Source organism: Oryza sativa, chromosome 1 (genome assembly GCF_034140825.1).
Source record: "Oryza sativa Japonica Group chromosome 1, ASM3414082v1".
NCBI lineage: Eukaryota > Viridiplantae > Streptophyta > Magnoliopsida > Poales > Poaceae > Oryza > Oryza sativa.
The window spans coordinates 41338877-41363348 of NC_089035.1; the positions used below are offsets into that span (position 1 = coordinate 41338877).

A 24472-nucleotide genomic window follows, 5' to 3' on the forward strand; every position below is an offset into this window, starting at 1 on the left:
GCATACATGTTAGGGTGACACACCACTGCTTGCCCGTGTGTTACGCAACAGAGAAGAGAGACAAGATAGTAGTAAAAGAAAAAGAAAATATCCTATATACTCCAGCAAGGGGAGCAGCGTGTGTGCACGTAGCACGCACAGCAGTAGGTGCGCGAAGCAATGGGGCATCGTCCAAGCCAAAAAAAAAAGAAAAAAAAAGAAAAAAAGAAAAGCTGTCCGTAGGTGAGGGTGTGAGGCGAGAGACGGTGCTGCATCCACCACCCCGCTGCGCCCGCTGCCGCTGCAGCCTGGTCAGCCAGCCAGACAGCCCGCACCCACGCGGACAGGGCCCACCACGAACCAAACCGGCCCGGTTCGGTTCACAGCCACACGCCGCGGCCCGGTTTATTTCTCTTGATTTATTTAATTGGTTTAACTTCTTTTTAATACTAATGTTTTAGCGTGTGGTTTTTTGGTGTACTCCCTACAAAGAGACCACCACCAATCCGGCTACCCCATCCCCCCTCCTCTTTCTCTCCTCTTCTCCTCTCCACAAAAACATTTCTACTGCTTGCTCGTCTAGTATTCCCCACCTCCCTTTCCTTGCCTTCCTCGCTGCCTCCTCCTCTTCCTCCTCCGTCTCCGCTAGGGTTTCCGCGCCGCCGCCGCCCCGATCCGAGATGCCGCCGGCCGCCATGGCTCCCCCTCCCCCGCCGCAGGGCTCCTCCACAGGTACGCGCGCGCGCGACCCGCCCCGCGCGGTCAGATCTGGTCAACACAGCTCTCCTCGCTTGCGAGCTTCGTTGGGGTTGGGTTTCGAGGTTGTTAATGGTTTTGGTGGTGGTGCAGGGGATCCGCTCTACGACGAGCTGTGGCACGCCTGCGCGGGGCCGCTCGTCACCGTGCCGCGGGTGGGCGACCTCGTCTTCTACTTCCCGCAGGGGCACATCGAGCAGGTGGGGTGAAGCTTCCCCTTCTGATTCGGCAATTTTCGGCTTGAGAGGTTGCTTTTTCGAGCGCTGATTTTGGTTTTTTGATTTGATTGATTGTGCTGGGTTGCTGCAGGTGGAGGCGTCCATGAACCAGGTTGCCGACAGCCAGATGCGCCTCTACGATCTGCCCTCCAAGCTGCTTTGCCGTGTCCTCAACGTCGAGCTCAAGGTGTGCTTCCTACTTCCCCTTTGATTTGCTTGCTCTTCAATTCCGGAGCTCACCGACGCGACCCCTCTCTGCTTCATCTGTTTGTTTGTTTGTTCTGCTTCGATTTTGACTCTGTTGCTTTGTTATTTTTTTTTGTTGGGGAATTTTGTAGGCGGAGCAAGACACCGACGAGGTCTACGCGCAGGTCATGCTCATGCCGGAGCCCGAGGTAAATTTCCCGCGTGAATTCTTCGGAGGATGAGTAATTTTTGCCGTCTCGGTGAAGTTGTTTAATTTCTTTCTCTGTTTGAATTTGTTTAATTTCTTTCTCTGTTTGTTCCTGCAGCAAAATGAGATGGCGGTGGAGAAGACGACTCCTACGTCCGGCCCTGTGCAGGCAAGGCCGCCGGTGAGGTCCTTCTGCAAGACGCTCACCGCGTCTGACACCAGCACGCACGGCGGCTTCTCTGTACTCCGCCGCCACGCTGATGAGTGCCTCCCTCCCCTGGTATGTGTGTCTTTTAACCCTGGAGTAGATGATCCTATTAATGTTCTTCATTTGAAGTGTGTTTAAGTTGTAATTGATCTGTGCTACTAGCTGACCTGATCTGCTTGCTTGTCAGGATATGACCCAGTCGCCACCCACACAGGAGCTCGTGGCCAAGGATCTGCACAGCATGGACTGGCGCTTCCGTCACATCTTTCGCGGTAAGTTGTGTGCCCCTTTGCTTACCATGGTTCATGCCATTTTTACACCGTCTTGCATACACCTGCGGCTCTGCAGACCACTAGTTGTAATTGCTGTTAGTTCTTTGTCAATTGATTAGACCACTGTACCATTCAAGCATTTCTGGCAATGTTACACATCAAATCTTTCAATGAATCGCAAAAGTTTTTTCTTTCTGTACTTGATGTTGACGATGATGATGATTATTGTGTTATTGCTGTTGAATATCATCAGGGCAACCGAGGAGGCATCTCCTTCAGAGTGGTTGGAGTGTGTTTGTCAGTTCCAAAAGGCTTGTTGCTGGGGATGCTTTCATTTTCCTCAGGTCTGTTGTGGTACCCTCTCTGCCCAGCATTTCAATTCCTTGATCAAGTGTTAACTTTGCTGTGCTCTACGCAGAGGAGAGAATGGTGAACTCCGTGTTGGTGTTAGACGAGCTATGAGGCAGCTGTCCAATGTGCCTTCTTCAGTCATATCTAGCCAAAGCATGCACCTGGGAGTCCTTGCTACTGCATGGCATGCTATCAACACGAAGAGTATGTTCACCGTCTACTACAAACCTAGGTATGTTGAGATGTCCACTACAAATCTATTGTTTTATCTGGCTGTTAGGCTATTCTTGCATAGTTGCATGATCTGTAACATATCGAAGCTGTTCCTGCCACTGTGATCCCATCTAATTAAACTTCTCTGAATGATGATGATAGGACGAGCCCTTCAGAGTTCATTATACCATATGATCAGTATATGGAGTCCGTCAAAAACAATTACTCTGTTGGGATGAGGTTCAGGATGAGGTTTGAAGGAGAAGAGGCACCAGAGCAGAGGTATCTGTTGTCTTGATATTCTATGTAAATATGGTTTTATGTGGATTATTCCAAGTGATTGCTTGATTAAACTTATTTCCATTATGTAGGTTTACTGGTACTATAATTGGCAGTGAGAATCTCGACCCAGTGTGGCCTGAATCAAGTTGGAGATCCCTGAAGGTAGGTTCTTGTTTACTACTGGCATTTTATGTGGCTGGAGAAGTTATGTATTGATGGGAGGAGTTTTTCAATAATGTAGGTGCGGTGGGATGAACCATCAACTATTCCGCGGCCAGATAGAGTCTCTCCTTGGAAAATAGAGCCTGCTTCATCACCTCCTGTTAACCCCCTTCCTCTTTCTAGGGTTAAAAGACCTAGGCCAAATGCTCCTCCAGCATCTCCTGAATCTCCTATTCTTACGAAAGAAGGTAACTACACAATCTTATAGATCTTAAGAGGAAGGGTGATGATAATGCGTGTTCAATTAATCCTCTGAAAACTGTTGGTGCCATTTGCAGCTGCTACTAAGGTTGACACTGATCCTGCTCAAGCACAACGAAGTCAAAACAGTACGGTCTTGCAAGGTCAAGAACAAATGACCTTGAGGAGCAACCTTACTGAGAGTAATGACTCTGATGTCACTGCTCATAAGCCAATGATGTGGTCTCCATCCCCAAATGCTGCAAAAGCCCACCCCTTGACATTTCAGCAGAGACCCCCTATGGATAATTGGATGCAGTTGGGAAGGCGTGAAACTGACTTTAAGGATGTCCGTTCTGGCTCTCAATCTTTTGGTGATTCCCCAGGCTTCTTTATGCAGAATTTTGATGAGGCTCCTAACCGTCTTACTTCTTTCAAGAACCAGTTTCAGGATCAAGGTTCTGCTCGGCACTTCTCTGACCCATACTACTATGTATCTCCACAGCCTTCCCTAACTGTTGAATCAAGCACACAGATGCACACAGACAGTAAGGAGTTACATTTCTGGAATGGCCAGAGTACTGTGTATGGTAATTCGAGAGACCGACCACAGAATTTCAGATTCGAACAGAACTCATCAAGTTGGTTAAATCAGTCATTTGCCCGACCTGAACAGCCAAGAGTGATTAGACCGCATGCATCAATAGCTCCAGTTGAGTTGGAAAAAACAGAAGGCAGTGGGTTTAAGATTTTTGGGTTTAAAGTTGATACAACCAATGCTCCTAACAATCACTTGAGCTCCCCGATGGCTGCAACACATGAGCCTATGCTTCAAACTCCATCATCATTGAATCAGTTGCAACCTGTACAAACTGATTGCATTCCTGAGGTATCAGTAAGCACAGCTGGAACGGCGACTGAGAATGAGAAAAGCGGTCAGCAAGCTCAACAGAGTTCAAAAGATGTTCAAAGCAAGACTCAGGTTGCTTCGACGAGGAGTTGTACAAAGGTATAGTATTGTTTTCTTGATGGTCATGACAATGTGCATGTCTTTTCTGTTGCACAATTTTCTTTTACTTAAGAATTACTGAATGTTTGTTGTCTAGATTATGCTAGCTGTTGAGAACAAACTATCCAGTCATATCAGAGTGAATTGATTCTGGTGGTGTTAAAGCACATATTGTTCTTTTATTCAGCACATGAAGTTTTTTCTTCTCGTAGTTGACATGCTGAAGTTCTCGTTTTGTAAATTTCTTGCAAAATCTCAGTTTTATCCCCTTTGTGGTATGGTAAACCCAATTTTGCTATTTCTTGTCCCAAAAAAAAATCATGAGCAATATTATTCAGTGCAGCATGAGTGTGTCAAGTTTGACTATTGGTCTGCACTATGTAATAACATCATGTCATTGATTCTTCATGCAGGTCCATAAGCAAGGCGTTGCACTTGGCAGATCTGTGGATCTTTCAAAGTTCAGTAACTATGATGAACTCAAAGCTGAGCTAGACAAGATGTTTGAATTCGATGGTGAATTGGTGTCTTCAAACAAAAACTGGCAAATTGTTTATACTGATAATGAGGGTGATATGATGCTTGTTGGAGACGACCCATGGGAGTAAGGCTTCTATCTTGGGTACCTGCTTGATGTTTTGTTAAGCTTTCCTTCCTAATACTGATTCTAGCTGGTTCATTTTATGAGCAGAGAATTCTGCAGCATTGTGCGGAAGATTTATATTTACACCAAGGAGGAGGTCCAGAAGATGAATTCGAAATCAAATGCCCCAAGGAAAGATGACTCTTCAGAAAATGAGAAAGGTCATCTGCCGATGCCCAACAAATCAGATAACTAGGTATGCCTGCTAAATTGCCTTATCTGGATTAATTTATTCAATTGTCGATAAAACTTGAAAACAAGAAAGGAAGTCGTAGATTGGAAGTGTAGCCGTAGGATAGTAAAATTCGGTTTCTGTGAACTTTTATTCTCTTTCCATTGCCTCTGCCTGGCTTTTACTTATTCTTGATCTGCAAGCATGGTCACGTGATATTGTTGTTTGCTATGAAGAGCTTGCTCCGAAAGCGATTCACCTTTCAGTTGCTGTTTTTGGCGTTTGTGCAGGTTCAGTGAAGCGAGATGATACAAGAGGTAGATCGCATGGAGTCTTGAGAGAGAGATGCCATTCTGCGGGTCCCAGTCAAGTAAACCCCCTGATGTGTTGGTGATCACCCCTGCCCCCCCTTTTGCTTATCTGATGGCTGATGCAATGCAAACCCTATGGCTTTAGCTAGTATGAGATGTAGACTGCCTATTGTTTATCCTTTTGTTCCTTTTTCTTCTCTTGGCAGAAAGATTTAGGGCCAAGATTTATCATTATTGCTATTGCCCCTCTCAACTCCTCCCAACTCTCTGATGTAAATATTTATCTACGTAGCCAGCCACCCAGCCAGAAGTAGAGCAGTAGTAGTAGAGTTACCCCCTACCTTGTATTAACCAGCAGCCTATTCCCCCGGATAAATTTGTGTAAGCTCTGTAGCTCGAGATAAAAAAAAATGGCGATCGAACGAACGAACAAATGGCGTATGTATTGTCTGATCTTTGATATAAATATTTATCAATGAATGTATCATAGATGGATATAGATGAAGGCATGCTGCAACGTGTTTAATTTGGCAACGTTGGTGTGGAAAAGCAGAAAGCTGAGAGATCATTGTTTTGTTGTATATGCTCGTCCAGTAATCGATTGGTGATTTGGCAGCAGTTGATTGCGTGGTCGGGGGAGGGGGATGGGGATGGGGATGGGGATGGGGATGGAGACGCGGCCGTGTGTTGGGGGTGTTGGAACAAACAAGACTTGGTTGGAATTGGATGGCCGCGTCGTGAGTGCTGGTGGGCGCCCACTTTGCCTCCTCTCCCTTATCATCATCTTCTCTTCTTGTTGATTCCTACGGTAGGTACTAGCTGATGAGGAAGTCTTGAGTGGTGCGGTCTTGCAGTGCAAACCAAGGGAACAGGAAATAAAAGGGGAATAGTAGTATTGGCATGGCATATGCTGCAACCCCCTTGTGTCACTTTCGGTGCTCGTGTGTTTCGTTGACTAGAGAGAATGGCAGGTGCTCTGTCCGTCCCATAAAAAGTCTCATAAAATAAAAAAAAACTTATACTGGATATGACACATTCTATTACAACGAATCTAATACTAGAATGTGTCATATCTAGTTCTAGAATCGTTTTTTTTCCAAAAAACATTTAGTTTTAGATTTGTTTTTTTTTTTCCAGATGGAGGGAGTACTCCAGAAAGCTGCCTCTACTAGTGTGCTCTCAATACTGCGCTACAGTAGCTAGTACCACTGCTATTGCTGCAGTGCTTACCTGGGACATTTTGTTGCGATACTTAGTGTTGCGAGGACTTGATCACTCGTCGACCGGCTTTCCCATCGATGGAGAGAGGAGAATGAATGGATCAATCAATCCCTCTATCCCTTCCTGTGGGGGAGCACTGAAGAAGTCGACTTTGACCGAGTAATTGACTGCATCGGGAGGTCGTCACGGGGAAGATGAGATGCGATCAACACGAGCCGACGCCGACGGCCACCGAGTCCAACGCCGGTGCTGAGCCTCAGCACACAAATAATTATAATTGAGTATTAATTATTACTCCCTCCATTCTAAATTAATTTACATATAATATTTTTGAGATTATTCCTAAATGATCTACATATTTGTGTTCATTTATTAAGTCTATTCGTTATTTGTGTATTGGAGTAAATGGACATTAATACATGCATCCATGCACACAAGTATTTATAACCCACATGCAATATCTTGATTTGCTATTGGCTAAGAAATAGTGGGAATGGTGCATGCATTGAGTTTGTTGCTAAAGTAAATATAGTATGAGAGAGTTATTAGTTTTTCTTGGTCTTGGTGTACCTATGAAATATGTAGATCAATTTGGAATAGAGGGAGTACAAATTTTAGAAATAAATTTATTTGATTTTTTTGAAAAAACTTATATATATATATTTTAAAAGAACCGTGCGTTAAATTTGAAAACCGTGTCAACGGAAGGAGCTGAAGTTTAGTTGAAGAAAAGAACGGGGCTTGCACGGCACTGGCAGGTGGGCCCGTCCTACTTCGCATAGCAGGCGTAGCACATGCTGGGCCGGCCCGCTCGTGGTGGCAGTGGCACTGACAAGGCGGGGCCACTGAAAGCGAGGTGGGGGGCCCATCTTGGTTGGGCCTGACAGGATCGAGTCCACGCAGGCGGGCGAGTCCAAGCGCGTGGCGACAAGGCCTCTGCTTTACTCGTGGCCAGCAGCCAGCAGCCAGGGCCCCACGCGATTCTCTGTCTCTCAGACTCTCACTCGTCTCGTTTTTCTCATGCTACTCCTACATTTGCATCACTAATTCACTACCTCCTCTGTGCCTTTTGTTGTACGACCATGGCCTGGATCGATGAATCAGTGATCTCCGAATCAAAGTCCAAGTCTTCTCGACTTCTCCTCTTTAGAAGGGCATCCACGAGAATATTCTATTCAACCACCTATTACCATTGTGCAACTAGTCCATATAGAAAAATAGCAAAAGATACCCATATACATATGGACTATCCATATGGAATAAATTATATTATCTATCTCTACTCCTCTCTCTTCTCCTAATGATACCTTGTATCTATATACATTGTGGACATTGCCATATGGATAAACTATTTATGTGGGTTCCATTTATATGGATCACTTTGCCATATACATTGGTGATGCCCGAACTAGTTCAATACTAATACATCAAATTACTAACTTCATATATATATATATATATATATATATATATATATATATATATATATATATATATATATATATATATATATATATATATATATATATATATATATATATAGTCAGTTCGTACATTAGTTATTTATACTAGTAGTACACTATTAATATCTGGTGACATCTATCATACACACATTATGTCTTAAAGTCCGTGCTATAGCTGATTATAAATATGTAGCCCACTACTCTTGTTTTTTTATAGCTTCATGTAAAAGAAAAAAAATGTTTATAGCTGATATAGAGCAAGTATAATAGTAGGCTATAAGCCGGCTAAATGCTGAGTTGGAGGAAAGAAGAGAGGAGAGAGAGGAGAAGCGGGCTGTGAACTAACAGCCGGCTTGGATGCAAGAACCAAGAAACTCTTTGAGAGAGACAAGTGGACTCTGTATTAATTGTGAAGAGCTAACTATTATATGGGTAGGTTGAGAAAAGTCTATAAAGAACCTTATAGCCAGCAGGTCGGCTGTATTATTAGCCTTGCTCTTATAATCTGTTATGTTATGGTAACTACTGTTACTAGTTTTGAATCGAAATGCTAGTGAGTACTAATGCTTCGTTGACAATCCAACGTGACCAATGCTCCTAATAACTCATCGAGTCGTCATCATCATCTCTCACATAGCATCTTTGACAAAAACACTTTAGTTCTGCACGGACGAACAGCAGCAGCAAGCATCGAATCGTTTTCGATGCCGTCTATCACGCTGTCATTACTACTCCACTTTAGGATGCGCATACGGTGAGACATCTTCTGAAACATATCAGGAACTCTTGTAGTTCATGTGAAAGTCCTGCAAAATTCCTACAGTATATTCCAAAGGAATCAAGTGTTACACAGAACAGAACACAATTGTATTGCTAGCTTCAAATTTCAGTGCCATTGATCTTAAACAAGTTCAGGCGAGGCAGTTGTCATGCAAGCTCCAGTTGCTTGCATCCTGAGTACTTACTTGCCAGAACCAGAAGAGTAAAGACAGATCAATGTACCAAACATCAAACTAAACCAACTGAATGAGAGAGAGGCAACGCCTAAGCATCGAATGCTGGTCATGCGAGTGAAGTGATAAACTGGAGGCGATGCTAGAAGGATGCAACAATTTTCAAGTGTGAGAAGAGTCTTATCAAGGACTACCTTGGATGCAATATACTCCTAGAAACTGAGGGATTATCTTTTGTAAGTTGATACAACCAATGCTTGTAAGTTGTAACAATCACTTGAGCTCCCCGATGGCTGCAAAAAACATGAGCCTATGCTACAAACTCCATCATCATTGAATCAGTTGCAACCTGCACAAACTGATTGCACTACTAGAATCAGTAAGTAGTAAAAGTACAGCTGGAACTGCGACTCAGAATGAGAAAAGCGGTCAGCAAGCTCAACAGAGTTCAAATCAAAAGATGTTGAAAGCAAAGTCTCAGGTTTTCTCTGAAGTTCATGACGATGTACTACATGTCTTTTCTGCCGCAATTTTCCTTTTTTACTCAAGTATTATTATGGGCCGAGAAATGGGCCCAAATGGCAGCCTGAATCAGGCTTGCCAAGACCTAACCCTACCAAGTCTCGCGGATGCCGCCGTTCCTTCCTCCCTCGGTAAACAAATACGAATCTTTCCTGTTTTTTTTTTTGATTTTGACGATTTCATCCTCCTTGTTGGTAAAAAAGATCTTTCCTGTTTAGTTTTTGATTCTGATTAGCTCGAATTTCGATTGATTTTGAAGTTACACTCCGACAAGAGTACAATGGCCCTCTCACGGAGGTTTCTGAATCTGATCGTGGACAACCGCTTCCCTGGATCCAAATCGCTGCGCTGCATCGACCTTACGCTCCAGAATTTCTTCAACATATCAGATTCCAAAGTTGTCGCGGCTGATGCCTCCGCAGCCATAAGCGGCAGCATGGATTGGATCCAACTTCCAAGCCCAATGTTCAACTTCCAAGCTTCAAGTGTGGCCCATCACTGGGAAATTAGCTGCTTCCCGCTAAGAGGTCGTGAGGTGCTCTGCATCGACCAGGATGAATGTTGTTTGATCTTCTTGTTACTATGCCTGACCTCTATCACCCCAAGGGATGCCCCATCTCCCTATTCGTTCCCAGCACCAATGTTGATGATGATGATGGTGATGGCACCCTCTTCATCATGGAGAGGGTCGTTAAACCGGAGTCGCCGAGAAGTTCACCGTCGCACAGCGATCAGTTCGAGGCTGTTTTCTACCGAACGCAGAGCTCTGTCCGCAGTGTTTCGTCCACCTGCAAACCTCTACCTCCACCGCCTTTCGTCAGAGACCCCAAATTCTCCAACACACGCACCACGATCAACTCGTACGCGGTGGTCAGTGGTGGATCTGAGATCTGCATTTCGGTGGAGGGTGCTGGCACTTACTGCATGGACACAGTGAAGCATACTTGGAGGCATGTAGGTCAGTGGACATTGCCATTCTATGGCAAGGTTGAGTATGTACCTGAGCTCAAGCTATGGTTTGGCCTCTCTGACAAGACCAATCACTTGGCTGCTACTGATCTCTCCGCCATGGATGACTGCTTCCAGAGGCCAGAGCTAGTGAGAGCTTGGATGGAACTCTCACCTTGTCAGCCTGGGCTCCGGCAGGTTCTGCATCGCAAGGTTCTTCTACACTCAGGCATTTTGCGGGCTACTATCGTGATCAAATAATTGATGATCCCTTTGTTGTCTTGACTGGTGTGGATGTTGTGCCGGATGATGCTAGTGGTGATGCAAATGGCAGCATGGGGGAAGTCCAGCTCCGGATGATCAAGTATTGAGTCTAAACTTGCCAGCGGTGCGATCGAGAGAGTGTTCTGAATAATTTGGATCTTTCGTTCAACTCTATCTGCTAGCATTATGTAATTTTTGGTCTAGGGCTGTAAAAGAGATTTGGTATCTTTCGTAACTTTTGTGACAATTACTAAAGTTATTTATCCATGAGATATTGATATGATGTTTAGTTTTGTTTGGTAAACAATAATCAAGTTAATAACTTTTGTGACTGTTACAAAACTAACTGACAGAAAGCCTTTTATTTTCCTATTTATTATATCTAGCCTAGATTTCATTGAGTTTTATTTCATATTCAAATTCTCCCATTTAAATTTCTTTGCAATGTTATAAACAGCTCAATTTATTCCTCTAAAATCCTATTATATTAGCACAGCTTTTTTTCCTAATTAATTCCTATGACCTATATTTTTTTTATCCTACCTACACATAAATTTCAAAGTTCCTACATCTATGACACCCCTTAACCTAAATTCTTAATCAACCCCTTCTAGATCTCTTTATTTAAATTCGTTTGAAATCCTATTCTTACAAATATTCTGAATTCAGACATCTATCTTGTTCAACATCTTCCATTTAACACCTTCCCAATTTTATAAACATCTCGATTTATTTTCTTTTGGCTAACACTTGTTCTTTTAGCCATATCCCTTTTTCCATAACTTAAATTCCTTAATTTCCGCCTCCATAGACATTCTGAAGTATTTATACCAAAGGCTCGACTCTAAATTCAAATATTTATTCTTCTATCCAAATACTCTTCCTTTACACCAAAAACCCAAATAAAATCCCTATGAATTTCTCCCTCCTCCACCTAGGCCGACCACCAGCCCATCCTTCTTATCCAGTCCTCAGTAGCCCATCAGGCTCCAGGCCCAGAGTCGCGGCCCACTGATCCGACCTCTTCTCCTCCTCACCCCCCTCCGCCGTCACGACTCACGAGCCCTCACGAGCAAAAATCTTTCCTGCTTGATTTTGATTTTGGTGAGAGCTCGAATTCAATTTCCAAGTTGATTCCGACAATACCGAATTTCATCCTTCTTCTTGGTAGTAACAAGTACGAATCTTTCCTGTTTATTTTGATTTTGATGAGCTCGAATTTTGATTGAATTTGAAGTTCACCCCAACAATGGCCCTCTCCCGGAGGTTTCTGAACCTGATCATGGACAACCGCTTCCCTGTATCCAAATCTCTGCGCTGCATCGACCTCACGCACCACTGCAATCTCTTCAACGCCACACCACCGAATTTCTTCAACGGATCAAAATCCACCATAATCAGAGTGGAGAACAGGATTCAACTTCCAAGCCCCATCTTCAACTTCGCAGCAGGTTTCGGCGAAGCTACACGTGCAGGTTTCGGCGAAGATTGGAGGATGGATTGCCTGCCGTTTCTTGATCGCAGGGTGATCTGTGCGGACCAGTCGGGACGCTGTTTTCTCTTCGAGGCAGACAGGAGCCGCGTGGTTATGCTGCCTCGTCTTCACGGACCCAAGCAGGTGCCCATCTCCATCCTCATCCCCTGCCCTGAAGAAGAATCCGGTGAATTCGACGGCGGCAACTTCTACATCATGGATAAGATGAGCAGAGCTGGAGTGTCGGGAACCAATCAGTTCGAGGCGTTCGTCTACTGCCACTATCGTGGAAGTCGCATCATGAAATCATGGACATGCCAGCTTCTCCCGCCACCGCCGTATGTTTATGACAGAACATACTTGGGCCGATGGCTGGAGATCAGATCTTATGTTGTGGTTGATTATGGCTCGAAGATCTGCATCTCTGTCAAAGGTGTTGGAACCTATTGTATGGACAGGAGGAGCCTCACGTGGAGTCACCTGGGAAAATGGATGCTACCCTTCATTGGCAAGGTTGAGTATGTACCTGAGGTCAAGCTCTGGGTTGGCATTTGTTCAAGCACCCATGAACTGGCTGCTGCTGATCTCTCATCGATGGATTCGCAGCCACAATTAGTTGGTACTTGCAAGGAGTTTGAACCGCCGGAGGAATGGAAGCAATGCAGGGATCCTCAACTTGTCAACCTGGGTTCCGGCAAGTTCTGCGTCACAAGGTTCTTTCGCAATCAGGCTCCCAAAGGGGATTCTGATGATGAGTTCATTGGGAGGAACATTACTGTCTTGACCGGTGTGGAGGTGATGCAGAGTGCTTGTCATGGCAATGGCAATGGCAATGGCAATGGCAGCAGTGGGGAAATGGAACTCCAGATGATCCCTCACAGATCGAGATGGTATGGTGGCGATACCATCGGGACAGTGTGCTGAATAAAATGTTTCATCTGGGACAACTCAGTATCTTGTCGGACAAATTCTGCTCTTCTGTGCTGCCCATTTCATACTTCGATGTATTTTGGTAGTATCCTCTGCAGTGGTTTGTAATGTAGCACGGGTGTGTTTAGTTTGCGAAAAGAAAATTTTTGGGTGTCACATCAGATATTTGATCGGATGTCGGAACGAGTTTTCGTACACGAATGAAAAAAATTAATTTCATAACTTGTCTGGAAACCGCGTGACGAATCTTTTGAGCCTAATTCAGCCGTCATTAGCACATGTGGGTTACTGTAGTATTTATGGCTAATCATGGACTAATTAGACTTAAAAGATTCGTCTCGCGATTTCCATGCAAACTGTGCAATTAGTTTTTGTTTTTATCAATATTTAATGCTCATGCATGTGTCTAAAGATTCGATGTGATGTTTTTAGGGAAAAAAATTTTGAGTACTAAACCAGAGGCCTTAGTTAGATGAGTGATGACATGTCTTGCTGTGACATAGAAAGGAGAACGCAAACTAAGACTTTAGATCAAGTTTTTTTAATACTTTTAAGGCACTTTAGATCCAAAGTGAAAGCACATTCAAGCGAGGAACTTGTGACGCATGCTCCAGTCGTTTTGCATCCTGGTAAAAAACAGATCGAGCTACCAAATGTCAAACTAAACCACCTGAACTAGCGAGGAAACAACGCATCGAATGCTGGTCATACGAGTGAAAAAATAACTGGAGGCGATGCTAGAAAACCTGCTCCAGGTTGCAATATTTGTTTTTCTGGGGTTGTACGGACTAAGCTGATCAGCTCATGTGAAGGGCTTCTTCCTCGACTTCTGTCAGGACATCGTCCTCGAAGAACGCCTGGTGGAGGGCCTTTATGCACTGCTTTGCCTCGCTATCATGAACAATCAGAGACATGTTAACCTGTTGAAGGCGGCAACATTGATATCAGGAACCAGGACATGGATACAGCGTTGTCAAGTGTGAGAACAGTCTTATCAAGGACTACCTTGGATGCACCTTGCGAGATCATCTGGACATTCACCCCGCTTTTCCTCAACACTTGAAAGGCCTTCAAGACCAGATGTGTAGGTGTGTTCAGTGTGAGTATTGCGGCTATCCTATGGAAAGAATTAGGTATGCGCAGAAAATCATACCTTTTCCAGTATAAGAGATGATCGCCGTACGTTTCCAATGAGTGATATTATTGCCCTCTGCTGAAGTAGATGGACAACTGCAATTTTCTCAAGCTCTTCAACTACATGGTCAAGTTCCTGGAAATTTGGCAACAAAGCGAACAAGACTGAGAAGGCAATGATCAGAGCAGAATGATTCTGAGAATAGCTACATGCCACAAAACTATGGGGAAGCTAACATTTTTACTACCTATATATGCCACCTTTAGAGAATGAGCAGTCCAAGTGCACTAATGAACATTTACCATCACAAAATACCATAGTAAGTTCCATATTTATCACTAACATGCAATTAGAACCTAAAATGGTCAAAGTTGCGGACTGGAGACCGTGTTGATGTCCAAAACAACACCTAACTAGAAACTGAGGGAGTATCTTTTATAAGGCAACAGCCAATATAAACAAATAATAAGCTCATTTTTTGCAATTATATAGAGTTAGTTTTACCTTGAAAGAATGTACTAGTTTGGTCAGAAGTACCGGCATACAGTATTACAACTACTTGATTTTGCATGTAGATAGGTGCACTTGCCTGTTGAATAAGTTCCCTGCTCCAGATCTTTGATGGATCAAGCGACACAGAAATACTAACTTCACTAGTAGCCACACAATCTACAGATATCCCTAGATCTTCGAATATAGAGAAGACCTTCTCAAGCGCATACAGAGAGCGATCAGAATAATGACATGTGAATTAAAATTACTGGACCAATTGCTGAACATACCTTTGCCAGAAAACCAAATTGACCAAGCATCCGAGTGCTTACTATATCCAACATAGTGACATTTGACTTGAGCACTATGCTAGTTAGCACAACCTATCCAGAGAAAAATAAAGAACAATAGAAATAAAATCCATGGCCCGAGAGTTGAATGGTACTGATGTGAGAACATGTTTTAATTAATCTGCTACAGACCTTATCCATCTCTCTTTGTTTAGTGATCAGGGTGCCTGGAGCTTTAGGGTTGTACGAATTCTTAACCCTGACTGGTATATCACCTTCTCTAGCAGGTCTCATAGATTGTGGATGTAATACCTATCATGGAGCACAACAATGCATTACTATCAACTAAAAGTTCTCTTTTCTAAACGTGCGAAGAGCAACTTAAATTGACATAGTGAGCAAACCCTTATCACTTTGCACTTTGCATATATAGCATTTACTTTGCAGTTTGCACTTCGCACAAATATTTTCATTTACATCTAACTGTGAAGAGCGTAAGCCATTCATGCTCCAAATGAATACATACCTGGGCACCAAAATAAGCAAGTTCTGCTGCCTCTTCAAATGTTAAGTATGGCACAGTGGTTGCATTCGGGTAGATATTTGGATCACAGGTCAGTACACCATCAACATCTTTCCATACCTATGACAGGCAGTGGTATGCTTTCAGACAAAGTAGGTAGTGACTTTCTGCTCCACTAAGCTAATCAGCATGATAAACAAATTAAAATAGCAAACTGTAGGCTCTAATTTTTGTTTGTGAAGAGCAAAATTATATTTAGACTTCACCATGGACCTGAATTTCTCTCAACCCCAGGGCTTTACCAATGGTTGTAGCAGTCAAGTCACTGCCACCTCGGCCTAAAGTGGTTACAGCGCCTGATTTCCAGCCCTGCAAGTGATGACGATTGACTTCTAAAAGAAAAGGTAATAACAATTACAATGAACTAATAGTTTGCTTCATAATGAATACCCTCTGGTGAGAATACCTTCCCAAGGAACCCAGTAACAATAGGTATCGCTGGATCACGAATCCAGTCTCCATGTAATCTCTTCGCAACAGCAGGATAAGTTGCCTCCAAGATGTCCGCGTTTCCGAAATCGTCTGTTGTTATGAAACCAATATCAAATGCGTCGTACTGCAAAAGCATTGGCAAATACAATTTAAAACCAACAAAATTTCACATTACGATTCACAACACGTATAGCTGAAATTTGATCTACAGGGAATTTAGAAAGCTGCTAACGTTAGGGGAAGGAATCACAGATGCAATGGAGGATCTAATACCGAAAAGTGAAACACAGACAGACAGTGAGATACAACTAACAGGCATGAGTTTAGAAAATGTGAGGAAAAAAAAACAGCTTCAGAGGCTATCACCAAACTTTCAATACTTCCTTCCATAGTAATTAAATACTTATATGCTTGCAAATTCATGCAGATTGATAAAATCACATGCTCTGAAGAACAATGGTTCACTGCGTAGACAAAGAATATGCAAAGAAGTACCTGCCGTGCTTTTACTCCGATTTTGTTCAAATAAGCAGCAAAAATCCGTGTAGACATGCACTCCCCAAATGAAACAAGGTAGTCAGTGGTCCGAAGTGTCAGCTCTTTCATCATTGCAATACCTTTCAAGAGCTGCTCCAGTTCATCCAGCATAGCTATGAGTTCCATTCACAGGGAGCCATAAGATTATTGCATTAATGGAACGAAATCTAGAAGATGTTATTATGGTAGTGGAGTTACTGTGTATTACAGATCTTGGCAGTGCAAGTTCCTCCACAGTTCTGGATTGATAGCAAAGAAACCATCAAGTGAAATTAGAAAACAGTTTGACCAGTAAACTGTTTGAAAAGTAGACTCACTTAATGTGTAGATCTTTGATCAAATTCCACTCTTCAATTTCCGAAACACGGATCACGCCGCATCCCACTGCCTTCTCACCAGCCTACAAGGATCACAGTAACATGTGTTCAAGACTTCAAAGTAGTAGTGCTAAACAAGTAAAGATTCTTTAAGTCGCTCTGCGCTCGAATATCTCGGCTACAATGCAACAATGAATTCTGAAGGAAGGTTTGCCGTTAACCAAATTTTCATTTACTTACAGCTAAAGCTACTGTGTACTATCGTCCAGAGAGCCTATATATATAGTCAATGTTGAGACACTGCAATAGCAAATGATGGATAGAAATGAAGCTTTCACCTAGCAACTCTAATGTCCACATATTCCTGGTCAGTTGCGATCATCATTATGGCAGTAGAGGTGCAAAATTCACTTCATCTAACACTACCCAGTGATTACATTGAAATGAATGCTCATGGATTCAGGAAAAACTTGGTAAAGCAGACACATATTACAGAGAGGCATATCTATAGCCTAGAGGAGGAGGAGGGGAATTGGAAGGCGGAAACAGTACGAGGAGGAGGAGATTGGTGGTCTTCCCCATGGCGGAGAGGACGACGACGGGGCGCTCCTCGGGGAAGGCGAGGATGAGGCCCGCCACCTCCCGCATCCTCGCCGCCGACGACACCGACGACCCCCCGAACTTCATCACCACGCTCAGCTGGTCCCCACCTCCCACCCCGATCCCACCTAGGGTTTCCGCCGCGGCGGCGGCGGCGCCCACTCCCTTGGCCCGACAGCGAGCGGAGTCATCGGCGGCCGCCGCCGCCACCTCCAGTCTCCCGCCTCCGCCGCGGCGGCGGCGGCAGCGAGCCCTGCCCAGGACACCGATACGAGCTGCTCCTCCTCCTCCTCGTCGTCCTCCATCTCCCGCGCCGCCGATCGCCGGAGGGGCCGGCGAGACGAGGCGGAGGCGGAGCGGCGCGGCCGCTAATCGGAGAGCGATCGCCATTCTCCTCTCCTCTGCAGTTTGGTAGAGTGAGAGAGGGAGAGGGGAGCTCACTGTACTGGGTAGCGTGAAGGCGGTTTTTCGGTTTTACGTAACAGGACTCTAAAGGCGGAAAACGTAATTGCGAGAGTTCGCATGGATGGAGAACGGTGAGAGGCCCTCCCTGTGCTCTTCCCCCTTCTTTCCTAACTGACATCCATCATTTTCCACGCGCACATTTTTTAAGCTGCTAAACGATATATATTTTTTTAAAAGTTTTCTATAGAAAATTTACTTAAAAAATTATATTAATCCATTTTTCAATAATACTTAATTAATCTCGCTCTGATCGCTTGCTTTGATTCCGTGTCAAGAGGGGAAACCTTGCCTTCTGAACACATCCTGAAGTTGACGAGTGATAATAAACTTATAAGCTTACTAGAAATTTAGCATTGATTCTTTTTCTTATCGAATATCTCTCGAGCTAACATTGGCACGTTGCTAATGGGATCTAAGAGAAAAAGAAAATACTCCGTCTGGTCATAAATATTTAATGTTTAAAACAAAACTCGGTCAATCTTACAGAAGAATAATAAGTATATGATTTCAAAAGAAAAGAAAGAGAAAGGAATAAGTTTATGGTACTACTATGATAGTGTACTAACTTTTAAGAAAAATCTTGAAATACCATTTTTTTTAGTTTTTAAACTATTTAAACTAAGTACGTACTTGAAAAGTTATTGATGGTTAAAGTTTTAAAAATGTTTGACCGAATCTTATTTAAAACGTGAAATATTTATGACCGAACATGATTTTTCTACTGATTTTGAGCATAAGTTAATGCTGCATTTCAAATCTGGATTTGGTCCGGGAGGCTGATGGCAGGAGGCAACAACTGCTCCAACCTGCATGTCTGCATCCTGCTTTGCCAGGTTGGGGGACAGGGATCACTGAACCAGCACAGGGAAGCAGCCAATCCAATCCAATCCAATCCAACCAAATCCCTAACTAATCTCTTCATTTGTGTAATGTATTAGCCAGATGTGCATATGAGCAAATCAAATCTAGTATGAATCTAGTATCTATCACCTCAGCGTTGCACATAGGCATGATTCAGCTGGCAATGGCTTCCTCACTGTCTGCAAAAAACAGTTTGCATAAATAATAAGAGGCCAGAGAATTCAATTGTGTTGGATCAAGGACCAGACTGCCTGCCCGCTGATCAGTGACAAAATCATTGTTGGATTCAGAAGAGGCTGAATCTCTTGTGCATAAGCTTCTTTATTGTGCATCAAGCTGTGTGTGTCTGCATGATCGATGTCATGGAATTCATTCAAAAGACACTGGGTTCATATTCTCATCATGATAATGGACATGGTTTCAATGGACAAAGATCCTATTACATCACAAACAACATTCAGAAAAAAAAACGACAACAGAAAGAAAGAAACCCAGTTACATCATCATCATCACACATGTCTCTAGATGGCGAGCCTCATCTCATCAGTTCTCCTAGATAAACAGCATATATGCCATACTTACTATAACTTTTTGATAAACCAGATCATCTGATGCAAATGATCACTGATCAAATCCCAGTGCATTGGTCTTGACTGCTTTCTGACTTGCTGATTACATTGCGTTCTGAAGGCCAGCAGAGTGCAGGAGCACGGTCTTAATTTCTTCAGGCCCGAGTCCAGGACCATCCCTGCATTGCTGGCAAAACAGAAGTACAGAGCAAGCATTAAGAGAGTGAACAACAACGGTAGGATCAGATCGAACACAACTGAAAAAAAACCCTCAGCTGGAGGAGAAAAATATTATGATGTGGAGAATGCAAACCTCGGCGCGGAAAACATCCATTGCAAACCCATTGAAACAGCTGATGACCGCCTGCTCGATCCCGAGGCCAAGGCTGTCGAGAGCCCTCAATGTGGACATCAGAATGCCGGGCCTGCGTGCGCAGAACATGTGGATATTGACTGCATGACCTTCCCTCATCCTAACTTCGACCTGAACAAACAAGAGAGGTGAATGTCACTTGGTTGCTATACACCATATTGTTACCGCTACATGAATCAACAAGGCCTGAATGATCAAGTACTTGTGCAGACTGCAAAGTGCAAGTACCGCGAAATAAGTAATATTCCCTCCGTTCCAAAATATAAGCATTTCTTGTCCAGATACATAGCAAGAATTGCTTATATTTTGAAACAAAAGGAGTAGCTCCCAAGTGCGTTAATCTTGAGCACTAAAGCATGCTTAAGCATATAAGTATCAAGGGCCAATTGCATAATTGCCACTAGTGCAAAGGCTTAACAATCATGGTCAAAATTTGACTAACCGTGGCTTGTTGACCACTAGGGCTTGGAAATGAGGTTGGGCAAAGTTCCTCCTTAACGCGGCCAGGAAACGTCTGCAATGTGGGTGTTGATGGGTGGAAGCTAGCCGATGATGGTCCAGTAAGCGAAGAGCTAGGAGCAGACTCAAGTTCATTGTGAAGATCGTTAATCCTCTGCAGGAGCTCCTTCAAGTACTCAATTGCATCACCAAGGATAGAAGCTCTGTCCATCTGTCACAAAGGAGAAGAAAACTGGTAATGAGATGATAAACTATAGATATTAACATGAAACGAGTCAGACATAGTTGGCATTAAGAACACTTTGACATAAATTGTTTTGTACTGCTACACTAAAAAACGGCACATCGTACATGGCGCTGAATTGTTAGACTGCAACTTGTCATAATATCCCAAGAACTGTAGTACATCAGGTCTTTCTTTATTGTTCAAAACCATCTTGATCGCTGTGAAGGAAAGTAGTAAGTTCTTCACACGAAAGGACTGCAGAGAACTGAATATGCACTTCGCATGCCGAAACTTCCAAAGTGAACGACTTTTTTCAAGGAAACCAACAAAAGTTAAAGACAAAACATCCAACACGAAGAACTACAAAAAAAAAACAGAAAGAAAAGGGGGAAAAGAATTTGTGAGTTATCTGGTATCTGGTCACTTTCAACTACATCTTGTGCATGGCACTGTGTTAATCATGCATCACTAAATCTGGCCATGGATCAGAATCAAAGTTCCCCATAATATGTGTAATCTCAAGCTACGACAAATTATAAAGTCCTAGAAAAAAGACATTGAAGTATAATTTCAGAACTGAAATTACCATAACTGAACTGTAAAACAACCATCCAGCAAGCTGAATAGGAACTCCTCATGTTACCATGTGAACATGACAAGGTATGACATAGATCTAATGAAAAAAGGATGTTTTTTTGGATCTGAAGTGGAGCCAATTCAAGAATTCAGCACCAAAATTGGAACCAATTTCAGTGACAAATATCATGACAAACACACTCCTACAGGACCTACACCAGTATACATCACTCAAGAACTGAAACATGTTGCCAAAACTGAAATTAGAAAAGTAGAAATAGAAAATGCTGATTAATTTAATTAATAAGATACAGTCTAGTAGAAACTGGAGCTGCTGATTAATTAAATAATTAGCAATGAACAGTGAAAAAATAGAAATGAGGTCATTAATCACCTTGCTGATCTTGGGCACCACGGAGCGCAGCATGTAGAGGCGGTCGTTGAGCTTCTTCCTGCGCCGCCGCTCCGCCATGAGGTTCTTGGCCGGCATCCCCTTCTTCTTGCCCCTCCCACCGCCGCCGCCACCGCCGCCGCCTCCTCCGGCCGCCACGGGCGCGGCATTCTCCAGCGAGGCCGAGACACCCATGGACGAGGCGTCCACGCTCTGCTCGATCTCGTCGTCGTCGTCCCACCCCATCCCGCCGCCGAACGCGCCGCCGGGGGGCCCCAGGAACCCGAGCTTCTGCCCCGGCGGCGCGAGGAACGGGGGCGGCGCGTCGTCGAACGGGTTGGAGGAGGCGAAGTCGTGGAACGGCGGGAGCGCCGCCGTCGTCGTGGGCGGCGGCGGCGGGACGGAGGACGACGGGAAGGCCGCCTGGAAGTCGAACATGGCCGCGGCGGTGGCCGCGTCCATGTTGAGGAGCAGCGACGACGGGGTCGACGCCGAGAGCACGTCGCGGTGGTGGTGGTGGTGGTGGTGGTGGAACGGGAACGCCGTGAACGACGCCGCCGCCAGCGCGTCCGCCGCGAGGTACGACCAGTCGCCGCCGCCTCCTCCTCCTCCTCCCGCCAGCTCGTCCATCTTCGCCGCCGCCGCCGCCGCCTCCGCCTCGTCCATGGCAACCTCGCCGCCGCTTCTTGCTCGCCTCCTTGCCTCGCAGCGCTCTGAGAAGAGAAGAGAAGAGAAGAGGAGTCCGAGTAGAGACGCCATTGCTGCTGCTTCTTATAGGAGAGGAGAAAGAAGCAGCCTTGAGCCGATGTGCTTAATTACATTTATACCTAATTAATTAATTTAATTAGTTAAACCAAAACTTGCTTAACTTTTTCTTAAAAAAGGACTAATACTTACAAGGTTAATTAGCTTTTTTTTTGGTCTGACAAAAATAAGGTTAACATTACAAGATTAGCCTATGATATGACTATGATGACACTATGTTTTTTTTAATAGAGATATACATGCATGGCCAGCTTGTTCAGTTTGTGTCACGCTAGCTACAAAACATCTCTGGGTTTAATTGCAGAAAAAAAAAGGACGACTTTTTTTAGGTTGTTTAACACTTTGGTTTTTGGTAATTGCATCTTTCTGTTCGTTGCAGACGTGAAACAGACAAATCTGACAAGATAGTACAAGGGCTATACGGGAGGTGTTTTAATTGGAAACAGTGTTGTTCTATTTCCTTGCTTTATAATTTTTTTTACAAGATTCATAATTGTAAAAAGCTGTGATATTCTGCGTATTTACTTCTTTTATGCAGTGTTTTGCTGCAATGTTGAAACAAAAACTGTTGCACCGGGGTAGAGACGGCAGGAGGCGAGGAGGGGCTTGGTCTCCCAAATGGCTTCGAATTTTTACGGCAATAGGTTTCGCAAATTTTCAAAAAAGTAACACTTTGGCCTTCTTCAATCAAAAAATTTTTAAAGTGTTTTTGGCTCCGCCTTTGCACCTAATAATTTACAAAATTCTAAAATGTAAAAAGCTGTCTTTATATTATTTTCATGTTATTGTTTTTTTTTATAAATTTGTTTTTATGCAGTGTTGTGCTGCCATGTTTGAAACAAAAAACTGCTCCACCTAATCATTCACAAAAATTCTAAAATGTAAAAATCTGTGATATTCTGTATATTATTGTTTTTATAATTTTTTTATGCAGTGTTGTGCCGCCATGCTGAAACAAAAACTGTTGCACCTAATGAAAGAACAAATGACCTGGCAGACATGTCTCTTGAAGCTTAGATGGATCAAAAGGGCCAAAAAGAAAGATGTTTTTTTTCTAATTGATACGAAGAACCTGCAGGGAGGTGTACACGTGTAAGGCTGCCTACTGCACCCAGTAGCCAAAAGTTGCCTTCTGTTTCTAATCTTTGGATGGTCTCACAAAAACAGATGCTTATCTACTGGTACCTTGTGGACATATGTAAAAACTGTCTTTAGCCAACAGATTTGTCAGTTGCTTTAGCTCATTGGTCAATTTTATTCTATTTCAGCTTTCCAAGTATACTAAAGTTTAGGACGATATATGGACTTTAGCTTAAATATAACACGGCATTGAGGAAAACCTGCATATAATCTATTAGCAATATGTAGGATAACTGAAACGTAGCATCTTATCTAAATGGATCAGCCATATGATGTGTATTGGATGCATTGTATTTGTATCTAACGTGGTGAGTCAATCATTCAGATATTTTAGAAACCTGTAAAATTTTCACTTAGAACACATGTGGTTATTAAAAAATTGAAAAGGAGGGAGAAGAGAGATAAAAAAAAAAAGAAGAGGGAATGATCATTCTATTCACGGTTTGAGAATGAGAGGAGGGTACATGATTACATTGCTGCTCAACACACCTCGAGAGTGTGCAATGCAACATGCCCAATTACAAGTTCTCCCAAGCATCTTGTGACCCTGCCGGAGATGAGCCAAGAAAATCATAGGATGGAACACAATGGAATAGAATTGAAGGAGAAAACTGTGGGCAAAAAAAAAAAAAAGTATGCCCTGCCCACTACACTAGGGCTAGGGATCACATGAGTTCCTGTAAAGAGAGAGAGAGAGAGAGAGAGAAATTTGGTTGCTCTTGCCATTCGCTGGTCTAAATTGTCATGGTCAATTTTTACACTATAACTATTATCACAAGTTGGCACGCTAATACAAGAGTGCTGAACAAATAAAGGGCAAGAATTTTTAAAAACAAAGATCTGAACATTAGAGAAGGGAGTGCTAACTAGTGCTAGCTTGGATATAAGTTTCAAGTTAAACACATATATGTGCACAAATAGAAAGACAAGTTCAAAGACCTTTGTCTGTTCACCTGACATTTAACGTTGACAATGTTTGCATCTTCATGTATGCCTCTACCATCGACGCCTATGTCCTAATTTGATGCCTCGACATCTCAACATGTCATAGATCACCATATCACCACAACAATAATTGATAATTTTGCATCTTAGATCTCATAGTATATCCAATAGATACAGTCGGTAGTAGCCAACCTCAACGCTTCCAAGAGTCGATGCGCCATCACCATCTATATATATGGTCTATTGTCATCACTAGAATTCGAAACAACCATCGTACCGCTAGCTGGTGAAACTAACCACTGGTTGTGACCATGGATAGGGGATGACAGTG

General features: G+C 43.4%; 4 protein-coding genes across 5 annotated transcripts; 2 read left to right on the forward strand and 2 right to left on the reverse strand.

Annotated features, from left to right (window-relative positions):
* Positions 1-433: 433 nt before the first annotated feature.
* Positions 434-5790, forward strand: LOC4326957 (auxin response factor 4-like). Its single transcript, NM_001409017.1, has 15 exons — positions 434-711; positions 829-935; positions 1045-1140; positions 1292-1348; positions 1466-1627; positions 1743-1827; positions 2081-2171; positions 2246-2410; positions 2554-2673; positions 2763-2835; positions 2915-3083; positions 3174-4084; positions 4498-4688; positions 4776-4923; positions 5190-5790. The coding sequence occupies exons 1-14, from the start codon at positions 660-662 to the stop codon at positions 4921-4923; spliced, it is 2427 nt and encodes an 808-aa protein (NP_001395946.1). The 5' UTR covers positions 434-659; the 3' UTR covers positions 5190-5790.
* A 4043-nt stretch (positions 5791-9833) lies between these two features.
* LOC112937620 (uncharacterized) lies at positions 9834-10633 on the forward strand. Its single transcript, XM_066306743.1, has one exon. It carries the CDS (start codon positions 9928-9930, stop codon positions 10576-10578), a length of 651 nt encoding a protein of 216 aa, XP_066162840.1. The 5' UTR covers positions 9834-9927; the 3' UTR covers positions 10579-10633.
* A 2871-nt stretch (positions 10634-13504) lies between these two features.
* Positions 13505-17818, reverse strand: LOC4326958 (aspartokinase 2, chloroplastic). 2 transcript variants are annotated; one of them, XM_015795491.3, is made up of 13 exons: positions 17324-17818; positions 16772-16854; positions 16653-16693; positions 16413-16567; positions 15892-16041; positions 15699-15794; positions 15429-15545; positions 15095-15214; positions 14903-14995; positions 14710-14826; positions 14139-14255; positions 13991-14053; positions 13505-13905 (listed from the first exon to the last, which is right to left on the reverse strand). In XM_015795491.3, exons 1-13 carry the CDS (start codon positions 17759-17761, stop codon positions 13783-13785), a joined length of 1713 nt encoding a protein of 570 aa, XP_015650977.1. In that variant the 5' UTR covers positions 17762-17818; the 3' UTR covers positions 13505-13782. The 2 variants fall into 2 exon arrangements, with proteins under 2 accessions (XP_015650977.1, XP_066162841.1); XM_066306744.1 differs by lacking the exon at positions 14710-14826.
* Positions 17819-19065: 1247 nt separating this feature from the next.
* LOC4326959 (transcription factor ICE1) lies at positions 19066-22035 on the reverse strand. The gene is made up of 4 exons (XM_015795517.3): positions 21295-22035; positions 20082-20309; positions 19580-19750; positions 19066-19453 (listed from the first exon to the last, which is right to left on the reverse strand). Exons 1-4 carry the CDS (start codon positions 21955-21957, stop codon positions 19370-19372), a joined length of 1146 nt encoding a protein of 381 aa, XP_015651003.2. The 5' UTR covers positions 21958-22035; the 3' UTR covers positions 19066-19369.
* Positions 22036-24472: the final 2437 nt, after the last annotated feature.